This window comes from Hevea brasiliensis, chromosome 2 (genome assembly GCF_030052815.1).
Source record: "Hevea brasiliensis isolate MT/VB/25A 57/8 chromosome 2, ASM3005281v1, whole genome shotgun sequence".
Classification (NCBI taxonomy): Eukaryota; Viridiplantae; Streptophyta; class Magnoliopsida; order Malpighiales; family Euphorbiaceae; genus Hevea; species Hevea brasiliensis.
In genome coordinates, this window is record NC_079494.1 from 1575519 (window position 1) to 1594746 (window position 19228).

The 19228-nt window shown below is 34.1% G+C and overlaps 4 protein-coding genes and 1 pseudogene across 7 annotated transcripts; 4 read left to right on the forward strand and 1 right to left on the reverse strand.

Annotated features, from left to right (window-relative positions):
• The first annotated feature begins 796 nt into the window (after positions 1-796).
• On the forward strand, positions 797-2284 carry LOC131168825 (F-box protein SKIP23-like). Its single transcript, XM_058131615.1, has one exon. It carries the CDS (start codon positions 979-981, stop codon positions 2176-2178), a length of 1200 nt encoding a protein of 399 aa, XP_057987598.1. The 5' UTR covers positions 797-978; the 3' UTR covers positions 2179-2284.
• A 2360-nt stretch (positions 2285-4644) lies between these two features.
• On the forward strand, positions 4645-5870 carry LOC110660960 (F-box protein SKIP23-like; annotated as a pseudogene).
• Positions 5871-7178: 1308 nt separating this feature from the next.
• LOC110661029 (uncharacterized) lies at positions 7179-8925 on the forward strand. Of its 2 annotated transcripts, XM_021819522.2 has the most exons (5): positions 7179-7348; positions 7426-7508; positions 7621-7878; positions 7980-8154; positions 8621-8925. In XM_021819522.2, the coding sequence occupies exons 1-4, from the start codon at positions 7228-7230 to the stop codon at positions 8148-8150; spliced, it is 633 nt and encodes a 210-aa protein (XP_021675214.2). In that variant the 5' UTR covers positions 7179-7227; the 3' UTR covers positions 8151-8154; positions 8621-8925. The 2 variants fall into 2 exon arrangements, with proteins under 2 accessions (XP_021675214.2, XP_021675213.2); XM_021819521.2 differs by having other exon boundaries at positions 7980-8925.
• Positions 8926-10929: 2004 nt separating this feature from the next.
• LOC110661030 (plastocyanin) lies at positions 10930-11838 on the forward strand. The gene has a single exon (XM_021819523.2). The coding sequence runs from the start codon at positions 11056-11058 to the stop codon at positions 11560-11562; it is 507 nt and encodes a 168-aa protein (XP_021675215.2). The 5' UTR covers positions 10930-11055; the 3' UTR covers positions 11563-11838.
• LOC110661028 (phospholipase D delta) lies at positions 11810-18636 on the reverse strand. Of its 3 annotated transcripts, none has more exons than XM_021819520.2 (10): positions 17086-18617; positions 16757-16873; positions 15704-15898; positions 14960-15241; positions 14803-14871; positions 14544-14691; positions 14116-14264; positions 13629-13799; positions 12471-12671; positions 11810-12307 (listed from the first exon to the last, which is right to left on the reverse strand). In XM_021819520.2, the coding sequence occupies exons 1-10, from the start codon at positions 17998-18000 to the stop codon at positions 12014-12016; spliced, it is 2541 nt and encodes an 846-aa protein (XP_021675212.2). In that variant the 5' UTR covers positions 18001-18617; the 3' UTR covers positions 11810-12013. The 3 variants fall into 3 exon arrangements, 2 of the variants coding, with proteins under 2 accessions (XP_021675212.2, XP_057987564.1); XR_009142122.1 differs by having other exon boundaries at positions 12160-12307; positions 12471-12693; positions 17086-18636; XM_058131581.1 differs by lacking the exon at positions 11810-12307 and having other exon boundaries at positions 12457-12693; positions 17086-18636.
• Positions 18637-19228: the final 592 nt, after the last annotated feature.

The following is a 19228-nucleotide window of genomic DNA, read 5'->3' on the forward strand; positions in this document are numbered from 1 at the left end:
TGGTAGCAAAGAAAGACAATTATCTTTTATTATTTCAAATATATATATATATATATATTTCGAGCATAAAAGGAACAAAGTGGTAGTTGAGGAGAATAAATATGAGAAGATAGAGCATTGAATGAGGAGAAGTGAATTAGGTGAGGAAGGAAGTGAAGAATGACTGATACCACTCGTTCAGGCGCTCAGACAAAGATTCCCTTATTAAATTCTCCTACATAACGTAGGGTGCATCCTCCTCCTATTTATTACTATTTACTGCTTTCCATTTATTAATTACTCTCTCTCTCTCTCTCTCTCTCTCTCAATTCCAATTTTTCTCACGAGATTTGTCAATGCACAATTATGACTAGTACGCCACCCCTGCAATCTCCTTCTTAATTCCCTGCCCTTTACCTTTGAGATAATAATCATTCACAAAAGGACTCCTATATTATTCTATATTATATAATTTTTTGTATAAACACAAGTAGCTAGAGTAATACAAATAAGACCACCATATACTAGAAATGATACAATGTGATTCCTATAATTTGGAGTAATATGAGAATATAGAAAAGCCATTATCAATTATGAGCCAACGTAAAATACAAAACATGCCGGATTCAATTATGTTCTAGAAATCAAAATTTCTATTGTATTTTATTATGAGCCTTCATTTCATTGAACAAATTAAAGAAAAATGGCATTATGTGTTCTGCTATATCTCATTTTAGATTCATCTACTGGTTTAAATGGCGGTTTGATGCTTAACTGTCAAGGCATCTCTCTAATCCTTGTTGAATGTTGACCTGCCGTTGCTGGCAAGGTCTTGCAGAAAAATTTGAGAAGGATAATGCTGTAGAATGCCGTAAAGGGATCCTATACAATGTAGACAAATGCCAGTTATCGTCTTTAAAAGCCCAGGAAGCTGAACCAGAAGCCCTCAGGCCATTCACCAAACAAAATCAACACCAACCCAAAAAAAAAAGAAGAAAAATGTCAATGTGGGCTGAACTTCCATCGGAATTGCTTCAAATAATTGCTGAGAAACATACCAACTATGTTGATTACCTTTTCACTAGAGCTGTCTGCAAATCATGGCAAAGAGCTATAGCAAAAAGACCCCATAGTCTTCTCTGGCAACTTCCATTTCTATTGCTTCCTTACCACCAAGACATTCCAGACCACCGAGGCTTCTACAATATCCCGAATGACATAACATACAGTCTTCAATTGCCTGAAGCTTTTGAAAAGCGCTGCTGCGGATCATCCCATGGCTGGCTAATTATGGTCGAAGATAGCCCATCAATTTTTCTCTTAAATCCCTTAACAAGAGCAAGAATTGAACTTCCTTCATTGTCTTCTTTCCCTACTTTCCCCACAGACCTAGTCTTTGAGAACTCCCAGAACTTGAACGAGGACTTCATCATTAGAGAAAAGCTCCATATTCGCGACACTTTCATAGTTAAAGCAATATTATCTACTGATCCATCATCGGCCACAGATTTTATTGTCGTGGTCATATATGGCTTCAATGAAAATTTAGCCTTTTTTAGGTCGGGAGATACAGCTTGGAGTGTCGTTGATGAAGCATCACAGACTAGTCGTTACAAGGACGTTCAATTTCGCCAAGGGAAACTCTATGCAGTTGATCAAATGGGTGGAATTTCAGTATTCAGTATAGAAAATAATACCATGATCCGTGTAGCTGATCCACCACCAATATCACCACGAACGGGATTCAAGCAATGGTATTTGGTCAGTTCTCACGAAGAACTATTAGTGGTGGGTCGGTCCGGGAAAATCATTCCTGATTATGACTACAAAACCGAGAGATTCGAGGTGTACAAGCTAGAAGCCAGTAGCTGGACGAAGAAGGAAAGCCTAGAAGATAAGATGTTGTTCTTGGGTTGCAATAGCTCGCTTTCCATTTCCTCTCAAGATTTCAGCAACTGCAAAGGGAATTGTATTTATTTCACCGATGATCATATCAGACTTTGCAAGGATTATGTATGGGAAGGCCATGATTTTGGCGTTTTCGACTTTGAAGAAGGAAGAGTCCGAAGCCTAGGATTACCCTCATATCCAATTAAGCAGCCATGCTTTACAAACATTTTCTACTTCGAGCACAGCCTGTATCGCGACAGATCCTTGTTCATCTTGCCGCCTCCGGTTTGGGTCACAATCAGTCCATGAATCAGGAGTGTTAATTAGGTTGTATGTGTAGTCTTGGAACAAATTAATGTTTTTCTCCCATGTACAAATCTAAAGGCTGTCATTTTCAAGTAGTATGCATAAATTAATCCTCTAAAATTTGTAGTTATTTCTCTCAACAATGCATTACTTCAATTCTTTTGAGTGCAGTAGACCACCCAACACTTATTGGTCTATAAAAGAAATTATATAACATATTGAATATTTAAGAGTGTGAATTTAGTTAATCAAACTAAATTAAAATTGAAAAAAATTAAATCTAATTGAAATTAAAAATATACAAGCAGTCTATTATTGATTATAATTGAACTTACAGAAAAAATTATGGCATATATTTATATTATTATTAACAAAATAGTAAAAAAAATATATTTATAATCATTTTTTAATTTATGAAAATCATCAATATGATTTATTTTTAATAAAATAATAATTATAAAGTAAATATTATTCATTAAATTATAAATAATATATTAATTAATAAAATTTATTTAATTCAATTGCTAAGTCAAAAATAACTAAATCGATGAATAAAAATTAAAAATTTTAAAAATTATTAACCATAACTGAATCGAACATCCTCCATTAAAATAATTGAATTTTATATTGATTTAATTTAGTCATTTAAATATAACTAAATAATGCACCCCTTAATGACATAAAGAAGACTAATACACTATAATTTTATATCCCCAAAGCATATAATAATCACTAATTTTGCATATATACATGCAATAACACAATTGATCCATTAAATATATAATTAATAGTAAACATAAATTATTAAAATAAAATTATTTGTTCAAATGATTTTATTAATTACAAATCATCACCACTAAAAACCAATAAGGTTTTTTTTTTTTTTTTTTTTTTAATGAATACAAGTGCTAATTAGTAGCTAGGCTCCTTCGAGGAAAGTTGGAATATACCGTAATTTTCAAGAGAAAATTCTTGGAAAAACTTCTGAGGGGTCTAGAAGATCTCTAATAAAATAAACGATCACAAAAACAAATGAACATCCCTAATCGAAAAGGCCAAGAAGAAGAGCCAAAACATCAACAACTTCAAGTCATGTATTGAACATCTATTTAAAGGTAATTATCATATGTAGTTATTTAATTTTATAAATATTTTTATAAGAATCATTAAATTTTAATTTAATTTTAATAAAAATTATTATTATTTAAAATTAAAATAAATTGGACATCTATTTAAAAGGTAATTATCATATGTAGTAACTTAATTTTATAGATAGTTTTATAAGAATCATTAAATTTTATTTTCTTTTATAAAATTTATTGAATTTTAATTTGATTTTGATTTTTATAAAAATCACTATTATGTGAAATTAAAAATTTTTCAAGTTAATCTTTTGACCTATCAACTATTTTACAAATAAAATTACTTAATTAATAATTATTGATAAAAAAGAAAGAAAAAAAAATAGAAGGGTTTGACAGCAATAGGTAACTATATGTGTTTTATACATTTTATTTTATTTTATTTTTTGTAAGAAATTAATAAAATAAAGTAATTTTATTTATAAAATAATAAATAAGTTCATGAGTCAATTTTAAAAATTTTAATTTTAATCACAGTAATTTTTATGAAATTAAATTAAAATTCAATAAATTTTATTAAAATAAATTAAAATTATATCACTTTTATAACAACATTCTAATAGTATATGATATTTACTCTTATTTAAAATATTATTATCAAAAATTTTAATAAATAAAGAATAACTTAATCAATAATTAAAAGTTAAAAATTTTAAAAATTAATATAATCGAATAATATCTTCCTACTAAAATTATCAAATTTTACATTAATTCAATTATTCGATTGTACCCTTAATAATATATAAAGAAGACTACAATTTTATATACAAAAAGTATATAATAATCTCATTTTGCATATAGACATGCAATAACAAAATTAAATGATCCATTAAACAATTAATGATAAACAAAAATTATTAAAATATAAAGTCATATGATTTTGTTACTTATAAGTTATTAATATTAAAAACCAATAAGATTTTTTAAAATATTGAATGCAGTGGTAAGATTCATTACACTTTTAAATAGAGAACTCATGTTCAATTTGAAAAAGGTACCATAGGAAGAAGCAGTTATAAACTTTGCAGGTATTTATTTTACATAGACCGTAAAACTTACATAGAGAATACCTTATAAAAAAAATAATAAGATTTTTTTTATATAATTATTATGACTACAATATTTATCAGGCACTTTGGAGGAAAGTTGGAATATCTCTATTAAAATAAACAATCACAAAAAACAAGTGAACGTCTCTAATAAAAAAAGGCCTGGAAGATAAGCCAAAACACCATTCTTATAAAGCCAAGAACTTCAGGTCATGAATTGGACATCTATATATTTAAAACATCATTACCAAAACACTTGACAAATTCAATAACTAATCATGTCTAGGTGGTCAGAGCTTCCACCAGAATTGCTACAAACCATAACCCAAAAACAAACCAACTACATAGATTACCTCTCCATTAGAGCCGTTTGCAAATCATGGCGATCAGCTATTCCTAGAAGACCTCATGATCTTCTTCGTCATCTTCCATGGCTATTGCTTCCTTACCACAAGGACAGCCCCAAACCACCGTGGTTTCTACAATCTTTCAAATGGCAAGACCTACTTTCTTGAATTTCCTCAGGCCTATGACAAACGTTGTTGTGGTTGTTCCCATGGTTGGTTAGTCATGGTCGAAGATACCCCAGCGATTTTTCTCTTAAATCCTTTAACAAAAGCCAGAATTGAGCTTCCATCATTATCCGCTTTCCCTAATTTCCCCACCGAAGTAGTCTATCAGAATTCTAGGAACTTGAATGAGCATTTTAACAGAAACACCAAACTTCACATCAGAGAAACTTATATCCGAAAAGCCATAATATCTGAAGATCCTTCCGGTTGCCAATTTCATGGTCGTGGCTATATTATATATCATACAGTGAATGATAATGAAAATTTAGCCCTCTGTAGATCAGGAGATATATCTTGGTCTACCATTCACGAAATGTCTCCGGGACCCCATTACAAAGATATAATGTTTCATGCAGGAAAATTCTATGTTGTTGATGACAAGGATAGGGTTTCAATCTGCAATACAGATAACCCTTCATCAATGATCCAAGTTGCTGACCCACCTCCAGTCCCCCAAAAATGGGCTACAAGCAATGGTATTTGGGCAGTTTAGATAAAGATTTGTTATTGCTTGGTCGGTTTAGGAACTATGGAATTCTCTTGACTATGGGTATCAGACTCGCAGATTCATAATTTACAAGCTAGATGTGAGCAAGTCAATTTGGTTAGAGTTGGATGGTTTGGATGATACGATCTTCTTCTTGGGCTGGAATTGCTCTCATTCCATATCAGCTCTAGATTATAAGAACTGCAAAGGGAATTTTATCTACTTCACTGATGATAATTTTATGGTTTGCTGTGATTTCCCATGGGAAGGTCATGACTTTGGCATTTTCGATTTCGATGATGGCATTATAAGGCCAATGGGGTTGCCTTCATATCCGATCAAACTGCCCAGGTTTCCAACCATTTACAGGTCTAAAAGAAGCCTAGGTCGCGATAGATCATTCTTCATTTTGCCACCTCCCGTTTGGGTTACAATCAGTCCCTGAATTAAATTGGACGTTGAGAAGAACAAAGTAATTTCAACGATTATGTTTCATTGATTTTTATACGAAGGGTACTTCGTACATTGATTTTGTTTTCATCACTTTGTCTTGACCATAGAAAGAGAATTTTTTTTATGTGTGTGTTTAATGAACTAACAATAGTTTGAAAACCAATTCAGAGCTAATTTGTTATATCCATTGGACAATTGAGGACAAGAAAAGGATGATGAGGGCAAGAGAGTTTGCACCAGGAGTTAGAGGCAAGAGAGTACCGGCCCTGTCAAAAGATGGTTTAATAGATTTCATGCAATCCATCATTTTCAAGAGGGTTTCTTGCCTAAGCTAGCATATTATATTACTTTTGTCCAGTTGATCCTTTGAGGCCAAGCAAAATCTTGACTTATGCTCGCCGCTTTGGAATATAATCCTTTACTAGTTCGTTTCCCAAGCCACCAAGCTACCTTAACATTGAGTTTGAGGAATATGCATTAATTCGTTTATTGACCAGAAAGAGTTTTTGCCATGGTTCCATATATATATATATATATATATATATATATATATATATATATAGTAAATGAAATTATGCAAATATTCCTTATTTTCACGTTCATTTGTAGAGTAAATATAGTTGGTGGCTCCATGACAATGGCAGAGTTAGGGGGCCAGTAGAGACAGTGGCCGCCCTACGCAAAAACAAGTTACTAAGTTTTATACTATAATTATATTTATGTGATTTTATCTTTGCCTATTTTATTTTTTAAATTCATGATTAAATAAATATTTTAATTCATCAAAATAAATGGGACCTCAAAATAATAAATCATAATTGCTAACATGTTTATACCATACCCTTAAGAACTTAAAAACCCGAAACTCAAATTAATTTTCAAAATTGATAAATTCATTTTTATTTGATATTTTGTATAAATAGATGGAGTTTTTAATGAAAAATGTTTAATATATTTTAATGATTTATATTTTATATTAAAAATATATGCATGTATAAATTGTGAATTCATATAATTTTTTATAAAAGTTATTATTTTTATAATTATATGTACGTTTCAATCTAAAATTAATAAAATTTTAAGTTAGTATAATTAATAAATTAATATTATTAATAAAAATAAAATTATTAATGTGTATTTTATAAAAAATACTTTCTTAAAATTTAAAAATTACTATTTTAATACATTGGGTGCAATATAATTCTCTGTTATTATTCTTCATATTGAGGCTTTCGTTTGGGCCTGGAAGGCCCATAGATTCTAGGCCCATACTCGCAGCCGATTATCTCCTCTTCCACAGGCAAGTTATGTAAGAGATTGTCACGTGTCTCTTAGGCCTCGAAAACGCCATGGAAACTCTGAGTTCCTCTGCTGCCTTCGTCTCTTCTTCGGCTTCTCCTCTCTCCTTCTTCTCCCCGAAGAGAAAGGATTCTCCAGTCAGACTCCTCCGATTCCATACTTCTTCCAAAAGTAAGTTTCCTTCTCTTCCCTCTAATTTCTCTCCTTTATTCTTCGTTTTGTTTAACTGAATTATTTCCATGATTCAGAGAATGAAAATGATTCTGATCTTCGATCTGAATCCAAGGATTCTAGCATCGTCCCCTTCTTTGACAACCCTACCCTATCCAAGGTGAATTTCAAATTTCATATTGTTTTCTATTTTATTGATTGTAATTAAATTTCCATCTCAATTTGTTATTATATGGTTTTCTTTTGGGGATTTTGGTATCAATGGCTATTAGGATGCGGCCATGGGATTGGTTCTGAGTGCTGCTTCGGTAAGAGGCTGGACCACTGGTTCCGGCATGGAAGGGCCCCCCGTGCCTGCTGGAGCTGATGAAGGATCGAATACGGAGAAGGTTTCAACCTTGCCGTGGTCTCTCTTCACCAAATCGCCGCGTAGGAGAATGCGCGTTGCCTTCACCTGCAATGTTTGCGGTCAAAGGACTACTCGCGCTATCAATCCACACGCCTACACAGACGGCACTGTTTTCGTTCAGGTGATTCTGTGTCTCTCTCTAATAGGTTTTGAATTTCTCATTTCTGTATATATATATATATATATATATATTAATTTGGTTTGTTTGTCTGTGTTTTGTAGTGCTGTGGATGTAATATTTTTCATAAGCTGGTGGACAATTTGAACCTGTTTCACGAGATGAAGTGCTATGTGAACCCGAGCTTCAATTATAAAGATGCAAAATGGGATGTTGGATTCAAGTTGTTTGATATGGATGATGAGGATAATAGAAATGATTCGTTTCCAATCTAAAGAGGTGAATTTGATTTTAGAATGTAAATTCGTTTCTTATACTGGAACTGATTTGTATTGTGATTGTATATAGGGTCTTACTGTTATATTAATTGGTGGGTTAGTGTAATTAATAAGTCTGGATGCATTTGGAACTAAACTGCCTTTCATACTTTGAATTTGGATATTTATAATGGAAAAATGGAACAAGGTTTACTTGATGTTAAGAATCCTGCTTTAGTGTTGTTTATAGTGTTCAAAAAGTAATTGCTCAAAATATGGTTGGTATTTTCCCTCTTGCTTTCTTGAGATCATTTTGTGTTTTTTGATAATTTTTTTAGTTCTCTTGAAATTAAGCACTTTCTGGCTTGTTTTCTAGAAGTTACAAGTTATTGATTCAGATAAAAATTAGCATTTTGATCTTTAGTGAGAAAAAAAAAAAGTCTTGTTGAAATGATTAATTATTTTGATACATTTTGTGAATTGCACAGGTGTTTCTCAAATGCACTTTTGGTGGTAAAATATATGCTTCTAGTGGATATTGATGCATATGGCCTTAGGACAACTTGATGATAAGAATGTATGGGATGGAATTTTTTTTTTTTTTTCTCCCTTAGCCGATGGGATAGAAAATGTTAACTACGTGTTTATGTTGATAATTAGCAGTTTTGCCACCTTATCTTTGAATAGAACGTTGAACTTTGTTCCATATGGTTACATATGTTAACTATATATTGTGATTTCGTGGTCACATAAATTTCAGTGAATAAAGTTGGCTTTCGTTGTGTTGTGTTTCTCTTTTTGACATCAATTAATGTGTAAACTAGAAGAGAAATGGTTATTAATATTCTGCAGTCGTAGTTCAGGGTGTGAATTGTTCGAATAAATTGGACGCTGAAAAGGGTTATTTCATAATTTCACGTGGTTAAATGTGCTATTGCTTACATATGGTCTTGACCTTGTAGATCTGGTTTCGTGCCGCTGATGGTATTATATGACCTCTTTGTATGACCTGTATGTTAACCGAATGCACTAATTAGTATCATTCCCTTGTTGGGCAAGGATATTTGCCCTGTATACTTGCCACTCTCATAGAGCCACATCTGTGGTTGCCATGGTTAAAATATCTGTTAGGCAAGTGTCAGCTGCACCACATATATTTTGCTAGGTTTTAGAGCTAGTGATGGAACAAGATGATAGATGTGGACATAAATTGGGAAAATTGTAACATAAACGAAGGAGCACTAAAGATAGTGCTCCTTTAGATTGAAAATTTCAGTTTCAATTTGTTTATAGGAAGCGAGATTCATGTATATAAAAAGAAAGCATGTGCTTAAGGAGAATTGAATAATTCCTTCATAAATGGCTGCATTTGTGGAAGACAACAGTATGCGTTTGCACATCTAAGGTATGGGGTGTCCTTGTTCTTTTCATACCCTAACTATTGAACGAGCACCGTATGTGGCAATATATCAAAATACATTAAAAGTCATGAATTTTTCCATTGTTGAAATGAATAGTGTCAATTCAAATGATAATTTTGTAAATCTTTGGTATTTTGAAGTTAAGATGGTGTGGTAATTTTGTAAAAAAGTTGTTCCTCCCAATATATATGTCTTTTCGTCTCGTACTCTCATGACTTACACTCTTTCATAAAAACGATGCCGTTTTGGCAAAAAAAGAATCTCCTTTTTTTGTCTTCCAAGTTCAACAATTTTTTTTTTCCTTGCTTAAAGCATGTAGAAGCCTTAATTTTATTTACTTTTTATGCTCCGATTTCTTCGCTTTTTTCCCTTCAATGATTGAAACACACTTTTACCATAAAAATGATAAGGTTTTGTCCTACGGATTGCCGTTTGGAAGACTTCCAAACTCAATTTTTCATTATGCCCCCAATAAGTGGTTGATTGTATAATGCTGATCCAATTTTCCAGCTTCCATTTCTTTTCCATAAATGATAATTGCATACAAAGCAATCATTGATGGACATGAATCGTGCCTGGGAAAATTCATCTATCTAGAGTCATTGTGAACGGACATCTTGCTTATTATCTTCTCCAAGTAAGTTGCGCTCTCAACTCAATTTCATACTGAAATGGAGGTGTCAATGGACTGGTTTTTCTCCGAAATTGGATTGGTCTAACCTAGAATTGAAACCATATTGAAATCAGTCAAATTTAGATTGAACACGATTAAATTTGATGTGTTTAAAACTAATCAATCTGGTTTAATTTTTTTATCAAAACTAAAATTTTTTTCTTTTCAAAAATTTAAAGAAAATTTAATTGTTGAATTTGATTAAAATCAAATCAAATTGAATCATATCAAACCAAAAGAGAAATCAAAACAGAACTATCCTACTGTCCGAACTCAATCTTCCTAAAATTTTACGTTCAATCCAACGGTGATGTACTCCTTGAGTCGATTCTAATTTTACGACCCAAGAAAAACAAATAAATCACTAGTAAATATGATATTTCTAGTGACCTTGATAATTTGTGGACAATAATCTCTGCCTAAATTCCTAATGCATCTTCTAACAAGCTAGCTACTTTGCCACAATTGGAGCCTCGAGGATGATATTTATTCCTGAGATTGCAATCATACCTCATTAGACCTGCCTAAACAACTCGTAGAGCGGCACTTCAAAGGTCATATACATCCAAGCCACGTCATGAAACGACATCCAATGTAGCCAATAGGAGCAATCTTCAGCAGATAACTTAGCCTCTGCCCATTCACCTTGTCATCCATTATCTAATCACATATTCCATGCCAAAATTTAAGCCACACAAAAGATAACATCTCAGCCTCACCCTCTCTCCATCATTGTTTTAAACTCCAACCTTTCTTTCCTTCTCCATTTGATTGCTTCCAACACAGCACAAACAAGTCCTGCAAGAAACAGAGAAAGAAGCCTTCAAGAATGGCCGCTGTCGCCTCTGCAGCTGTTGCTATCCCATCTTTCACTGGTCTTAAGGCAGCCAGTGCTACCACAGCCAAAGTTAATGCCAGTCCCAAGGTTACGGCTTCTCTAGTCCCAAGGCTCGCTATCAAGGCTTCAATGAAGGACGTGGGTGTTGCAGTTGTGGCCACTGCAGCAAGTGCAATTCTCGCCAGCAATGCCATGGCCATTGAGGTATTGCTAGGAGGTGATGATGGGTCACTGGCCTTTGTTCCCAGCAACTTCTCTGTGGCTGCCGGAGAAAAGATTGTGTTCAAGAACAACCAAGGCTTCCCACACAACGTTGTGTTCGAGGAGGATGAAATTCCAAGTGGGGTTGATGCTTCCAAAATCTCCATGTCTGAAGAAGATCTCCTGAATGCTCCAGGAGAGACTTATGCTGTTACCTTGTCTGAGAAAGGCACTTACACTTTCTACTGTTCCCCTCACCAGGGAGCTGGCATGGTGGGAAAGGTGACAGTTAACTAAACTCCAAGTGGGGTTTAACAGTCATATCATCTCATGTTCCTCTTCTATTTTTCAGTAAGGTAGGAGGGTTCATAATGAGTAAGTGTATGGTGTGAACCTAACTTGTATGATGCCCTCGTGTTTTCTTTTTTATAATTTGACACTTGTAGTTTTGCTATGGCATTATTTGTGTGATTTTTGTTTCTTTTGTCTTTTATTAGCTTGGGTTTTCTGTTTTGTCTGTGCTTTAACAAATTTAAAGGCAGAATTTATCAATTACAAACTTTTCTATTCCAATCACTGTATATTTGAGAAATGGTACGATGGTATTTTGTTCTATACACTAGATTGGCATTTAAGACTCTCGTAAGGCTCCTAGAGTAACTGAGCTTCATATCAGTACAAACTATAGCCTGCCTCTCAACAGTCAAAGTGAGATACCGTGTGAATTAGAAACAGAAGCATGGACTTGCTATGTAGTTAATGCATCAGGAAGGGTAGAACGAGCTCCAAGCACCTTTCCACCAACATCTGGGAAATTCTCTTGTCCAGGCAAGGGGCTTACTTTGCCATTGACATCTACCTTCAGAGGGTATTTAAGGAGGTGCCCCTGCAATGGCGAAAATTCCTTCTCTGTGAACCTCCTCCAGTTATCTTCAGCAATTTTGTTCACAGTATTCACACAATCCAAAGTTTCAGGCTCTTCAAACAATCTATCAACCAATCCCAAGTGCTCTGCCCAGAGTGACATTCTGTATCCATATACCTGAAGATGCATCACATAATTTAATCTGCTTACTCTGGTTAAAGTCTTAAAAATCATATCTAAAAAGGCTCGACTGGCAAATGCAGGTGACAGAAAGTAATCCATTCACTATCTGCAAAATTTGGATAGAGCAAGCAATGTATCAAATTATAGGAGCAGATACCTGGCCTCGTGGATGTCTCCTCTTATTTCCCCAAGTGTGACTCGGCTGGTATGCTCCCATTGCTATCTCAGTATCTCTTGAACCAGCCATAGACCGTTGATTAATATTAGCAGAGCCCAATATAACATACTCATCATCTACTATCATTCCCTTGGCATGTACATAAATCATAAAACGTCGATGCTCTTGACAGGTTAAAACCTGAAAATTGGTTATAGAAAAACTATCACAAGCATTAGGAAAACAATGTTTCAAATATGCATATAAAGCCACTTTACTTTCCAAAAGAGCACATGAAAACATGCAGTTATTGAAACAGATAAGAAAACATAGATCAACTAGATGTTGTAACAGAAATATCCTTCCCTAATAGTTCAAATTACCCTTCAACAAACCTAAATTAGGACAAATGGGGAAACAGGTGGAAATGCCAACTCTGTACAACTCGAGTCAGAGTTATGATCAGAACAGGATTATGAATTCTACTGTGAGAAAAAATAATCTTAAGATGCATTATCAAAATATGCAACATCCTGAAAAGCACAGTTGCTGGAAGTTGGCGGCCAAAAAACTTGAGTCATAGAGCATTCTACAATGGTCTAATCATCAGGAATATACACCGTGGGTCCAGGCCTGTGCGAAACCATTTTTATCCTTCATAATATCCTACTAAGGGAGCAGATTTGGCAACAAGGCTAAGGCCTGTTTGGTATCAATTCTATTTTCTGTTTTTGGTTTCTGTTATTCAATTTGAAATTTTATTTTTGGGAAAAACAAGTTAAGGAAATCAGGAAACAGACTTTTATGGTTTCCCTGTGTTGCAAAAACCTGTTTTTCTGTTTTAGAACACCAAATATATATATATATATATATATATATATATATATATATGACAATTGGAAAACAAAACCAAAAATAGAATGGATGCCAAACAGGACCTTAGTTGTTCCGAGGTAGCTTTATATAAATTATTGTTATGGTGCCAGGGAGGAATAAAGTAAATGCAAAGTGGAACGAGTAACAAAAAATTGGCCTTGGTTTGATTAATACCAAGCTAAACCAACTGACAACATGTCAATCTAGACCGAACATTCTTAACTAATAAATCTACAGGATTAATCTATTAAGTGCAAAATATGTTGCAAATAGCATGATTACCACTTCTCCAGAATTGCGAGCCTTATCACTTAAATCCAACAATTCTTTGGATGGTTCTTCCCTATTACCGAGACAATAAAAATTCAGGTATTCTTGTGGATGTACATTCTCAAGATTCATGGCTTTCAATTCTTTTGCTATGACTTCATACATCACTTGCATTGTCTGTCCCTGTAAAGGCAAGAAAAATGTCAGTCACATAGCTAAAATACATGCTCCAACCAAACCAAGCAATGAGTCATGCAAAGTAATGAAACTAGCACCCATAGTTCCAACAGAATGTTAATTGGCTGGTGCTAAAAAGATGAATTAACCACAGGAAAAATGGATGAATTATGTATTGTTTATATCCATATAAAAAGATTGATGCAGTCATTAGTAACATTTTTCCTAAAGAACTTCAGCTGGACAATCCATTTTGCTTCTTCCTCTCCACTTTGTATCACCTCAACTTACACTCAATGAACTAAACCATATGCCATATTACCTGCCAAAAGAGAATTTCTTGCACAGAGACAGAAGTGGGAACACCCTCAGGCCACATTGGTACGACGACATAGACAGCAAACCTCTCCTTTGCTCTGATTTTACTAGCAATCTTCAATGCCAACTCCATAGGAATTAGATTATCAGCCCCTATTCATACCCAAGAAACTAAATTGAGGGCAAAAGAAAAATCTGTGAAGGTCAAAAGGGAAAAAGAAATGACCCAATTCAAAATTACTTAGGCTAATATGATGATCAAGTGTGCAAAATACATTATTAGCATTACAAAGGTGTTACAAGTGCAGAGTAAGAACATGTTCTTCTGTTAAAAGAGCGAAGTACAACAGGTATTGTAGGATACTTCAAGCAGAAGAAATTAGCTGTTCATGTAAGTATATCATGCAAAAGTAAGAAAGGTTATGCTTAAACCTGCTTCTTTGTAAGATGGCCATGCATAAGATGATCCAATGAAATACTGATTCTCAATATATATGAAGTGTTGGGCAGATCTGATTGCCTGAATGTATGCTGTTTGAATGCTCTTATCAATCACCAGATTCTTAGCACATACAAGGTTCTGCAATAAAAAGAGAGTAACATGAAATTGATCAATCAAGTTGTAAAGACCATGCCGAATCTATGGACAGGTCATTTGATGTACTTTTATGTTATTCTAGAGTTATTTAACCTGAGCCTCAGCTTGATAAACGTCTTTGGGAAACCCTTTCAGAGATCCTGAATCTATAGACCGGAAAACCTGTTGATTTAGGAAGCAAGTAAGATTACATAACATCATAAAACATAACTTACAGAAACTTTAATTTGGAAAATGCATACTAATTAACCTGAACATGCCAGTTTTCAGGATCATCTTCATTGGACACCCATAATTTAGGATCATCATCAGGAATTGATGGGCCAGGACTAAGTATCCATGAGATTCGTTCCAACTTTATTAAAGCATCATCATGCCAATGAGTTACCCTTTTAAAACGCCGTCCAAATTCTGACCATTTTGAGGCTTTTCTCCAACGCTGCTCAAAGTTTGTAAGAATATCATATGCAGCAGGTCCTTCAATTTTGCAATGCCAATCATGCCACGGTTGCCGAGGACCCTTGGTTCCTGACTATCATTTATAAAAAAATGAGAAGAAAAATAAATATTATTCTGTAGAAGCCACTGATATGAGAACAGCATACTAAAAATGAAAATGAAAATGAATATTTATCAATGCATAAGACTAGAACTATTATTGAAACATTGCCAATCATGCAGTTCCACATGCTGTTCCTACAATGGCATTGTTCCTACTATTAAACGTTATCCTTTACATCAGCCTCAATGGACTGAAGAACCATGGCTCGCATGAAGATTTGTTCACTTTCACAAAAAAAGGAGTGAAAGTAAATTGGAAATTACATTTTATATTTATGGTGGCTCTTCTGACTGTACTTATATTTTCTATGACCAATACAGAGCAAGGTGATATCCCAATTCAAAACTTAGATATCAGTCTATGCAAATCTTTTAGGATAAGAAGAATTACTGAAAACAGAATGAACATAAGTTCCTAGGAATTTGTACTCACTGAAAATGTTGGATTGTGATAATCATCCTGAAATACAGTGTCAAGATCCCGAAACAACCGATGTTCAGGTGTATCATAGCGGCCATCACAAAGATCAAGACCTCCTATAAAAGCACTTATCTTCCGATTATTTCCAGATGCTTGTGTATCCACAATCACACATTTCTGATGATGTGTAAAAAGGGTCCCAACAACCTGAAGAGATGTCACAATAATCTTTCAATAAATTTTCAACCTGAAGAGATATCTCTATGTTTTCTGTTTAGTTTATAGATGCTAAAACTATGAGTTTGTATATTTGGATTCACAAACTTATTTGGAACCTATCTCCATCGAATTTATAGACACTGAGAAGATAAATCATTGCTCAGATAATGTCCTGAAACCACTAATTACCATTTATTAGCTAGGATGATAGATTTTAAGAGATCTCTCAATAATACAGACAATAAACGGATTTATTTCCAAAAAAACTGTCTGTCAAGCCAAAATTGAATGGCCTAATAATGAACTTCAAGCTTTTCAGCATTTAATCAAGCCAAATATCAAGACATTCTTTCTGTCAATTTTATAATTCTCTTAGTAATTTGCTTATAATTATATAGAAAATTTTTAACATAGAAAGAGGGCCAGAAAAGGGCGGAAAAACAACTTCAAAATTGGTTATTCTCCTAAACTATATGCAGAAGAATTATATTCGGTATGGTGACTCATTATACATATAATATTATAGCGAGTCACTTTCTTATTATATGTTCTATTCACTTTTTATATTTTAATATATAGTTCCTATAATTAAACTTTTTTTCTATCAAACATAATTATTTTAAATTTTAATTATACACCTATGTAATCACCAAGGCATTGAAACAGAAAGAAAGCTTTTTGTCTTCCGTAAATTCATATTTGCTTTGGGTTCATAAAAGAATTAACAAAATCATTCACAAGGATAACAGCTAGAAGTACAAGCTATGTGTTCACATCAAAGTATAGTATAAGCAAGAAATGATAAAAATATGATGCAACAAGAAACGGAACACCGCATAAGCATGCCTGTTGTTTGAAAATGCTAAGCTTACTGCTGGCATAACGGGGCGATAACACGCAATTAACAGAAGAATGCTTGAAAAACTTGCGAGTTTCTTCATCATGCGTTTGCATCACTCCTGTCTGCATTCCAAATTCCATTCAAAAGCAAAGATTTAAAATCGCTAATCTCAATCAAAATTAAGTATTACTATCTGGTAAATTCAAATTAGTCAAACTGGACCACAGAATTCAAAGTGCTTGTGCAATAAAAATTACCCAAAAAAGAATATGAAAAAGTGGCCTTTTCTGAAACAATCCATTAAGAACCAAATTCAAACAGAGCTATAACCCACCGTATTAATGAAAAATTTGCTATGAGAAGTCTTATCGTCCCAAACCAGCAACAGAACTCTAACACCTTCTTGCGATTTGTACTTCAGCAAATCCCCCAGAATCAAATTCCCACCGCTAGGCAACGGCTTTGTGGGCTCCCTCACTAATTTCACCTTATGATAAATCGACCAACCAACAATATACACCAAATGATGCGCCTCTAGTATCGCGTGACAAATATCCTCCCAGCATTTCTCGTGCTTAAATACGTCACCGTTCTCCAATTCAATGTCCGGCAAAAAATTGTCCGGGACATGCGCGTCTTGATAAAGGGTAATGGAGCTGCCGTGCCGGACCGGGAAATAGCAGTTTCGAACGCCGAAATCATTCGGACTCGCGGCGATGCCGTATTTGTACAACGGATTCTCTTTGCATTGCATGAATTTTATTTCAATACGAACTGCACAATCTGGCTTCGGCGGTTTCCCGTAAGGACCGATTATCGGAAACCAATCACTGATTTTTTCACCCGAAATGATCTTCTCAACCGGAACGGTTGCAACACCAATCAAATCGGCGCCAAATACGTCGTTGTCTTTGACGTAAAAGTCCACGTGGCTGGTCGGGTGAGCGACAGGAATGTTGAAATGCTCGTTCCAGAAAGGATTTTGAGAGTTGGAAATGACGCGCGTACGAGCCACCGTGGCTCCCGCAAGGCAAACCGTAACGTAAGGGTCACTGGTAATAATTCTATGCTGGTGTGGGGGCTTGTTATCTCTAACGAAAGGCTTCCGGCAATTGTCAAAGGGACTAAAACACCGGCGAATACGCTCCGACAACAAATCCATGTTGGGCAACCGCCGAGCTTCAATGATCTTCAAGTCAAGGTCGCCATAAAGATACATTCCAGTAGCCGGAGTCTGTTCCGCCATCATATGATGCTAAGGATCAAAACAATGAAATATTATATAAATATGCAGTACAGAATAAAAGAAAACAGATTAATCAGCCGCTGGATAAATTTGTAAGAGAGGAAGTTGGCCTTGGCTGTCACCGGAGAAACGACAACGTATTGAAGGCAATGAGCCGCCTTTAGAATACAGAGACTGGTCGTTGGTTTCTCCAACGAAGCCAACTGCCAAAATCGCAGGCGGCGAGAACGTAGAAGAGAAAAATTGAAGGATAACGGAACACCAGGGATCGTGAAGGAGGTGGTTGTATCATATTAAGAATTTTAACAGCGAATTATTAGACACGTGGATGGATGTTAAAGCCGCCCTTGGATTAATCAACGTGGTTGACAACTCAATTACAGTGGGTGGACGTGGACGTGGACCTTGACCTTGACCACCTCCTACAGCGCCTCCTCATCGTCGTGCTCGACGACGACGTGTTTGCTCCGTTATCATGATCATTTCTCTTATATCAGCTAATTATAAAAAAGACTAATGATAATGATGATGATAGAAGACATGGGAGTTGCAGGGAGGAACTTGATCTTCAGGATGAGGGATTTATGAACACGTGATGGTAGTTGGCAGCTGCGGAAGGCGAAAGCCTTTCGACTTGCGGTTTGATTCATTGATTTTCTGAATTTTCTATTTTTCTTTAATTAAAAATTAAAATAAACCGAGTCAAAAAGATAATGGATCCCATTCGTAGAAAAAGAAGCATAACTTAAGAGTGGGGTTATATTATATACTCGCTCCTACCATACAAATATACTAATTTTTTTTATATATTTGTTAAATAATAATTTCTTTATTAATTTATTAATACACTTTATTTAATATGCATTAAAAAGGTAAATTTATTGATTTCAAGAATAGTCTAATAATATGAATTATTTAATTTTAGTAGAGTAATAAGAGTGAAGAGTATATTAAAAAAAGACTAGACAAAATTTATAACTTTAACTATATTAAATATGTTTAGGATAATTGTTGAAAAAATTCAATTCTTTTTAAAATTTTAATTATTAATTAAACTTTAAATTTTTTAATTTTTTTTAATTTTGTCATATTGTTAAGAAAATTATTATTTCATTATCATACTAAAATAATATATTTTTACTCAAAAATATATATTTTCAATATTTTTAAGTATTCTAATTTCATATCTTTATTTCATATATCAACACTAAAGAAATATTTAGGTGTAACT

Bases quoted from the DNA above. Each gene is read 5' to 3' on its own strand.
- LOC110661029 (XM_021819521.2), top strand. From the start codon at position 7,228: ATGGAAACTCTGAGTTCCTCTGCTGCCTTCGTCTCTTCTTCGGCTTCT. The intron at 7,349-7,425 runs GTAAGTTTCCTT...TCCATGATTCAG, and splicing joins ATTCCATACTTCTTCCAAAA to AGAATGAAAATGATTCTGAT. The intron at 7,509-7,620 runs GTGAATTTCAAA...AATGGCTATTAG, and splicing joins ACAACCCTACCCTATCCAAG to GATGCGGCCATGGGATTGGT.
- LOC131168825 (XM_058131615.1), top strand. From the start codon at position 979: ATGTCAATGTGGGCTGAACTTCCATCGGAATTGCTTCAAATAATTGCT.
- LOC110661028 (XM_021819520.2), bottom strand. From the start codon at position 18,000: ATGATGGCGGAACAGACTCCGGCTACTGGAATGTATCTTTATGGCGAC. The intron at 14,692-14,802 runs GTTAAATAACTC...TTTTTATTGCAG, and splicing joins TTTATCAAGCTGAGGCTCAG to AACCTTGTATGTGCTAAGAA. The intron at 13,800-14,115 runs GTAATATGGCAT...TTGCCTTTACAG, and splicing joins AAGAAATTCTCTTTTGGCAG to GGACAGACAATGCAAGTGAT.
- LOC110661030 (XM_021819523.2), top strand. From the start codon at position 11,056: ATGGCCGCTGTCGCCTCTGCAGCTGTTGCTATCCCATCTTTCACTGGT.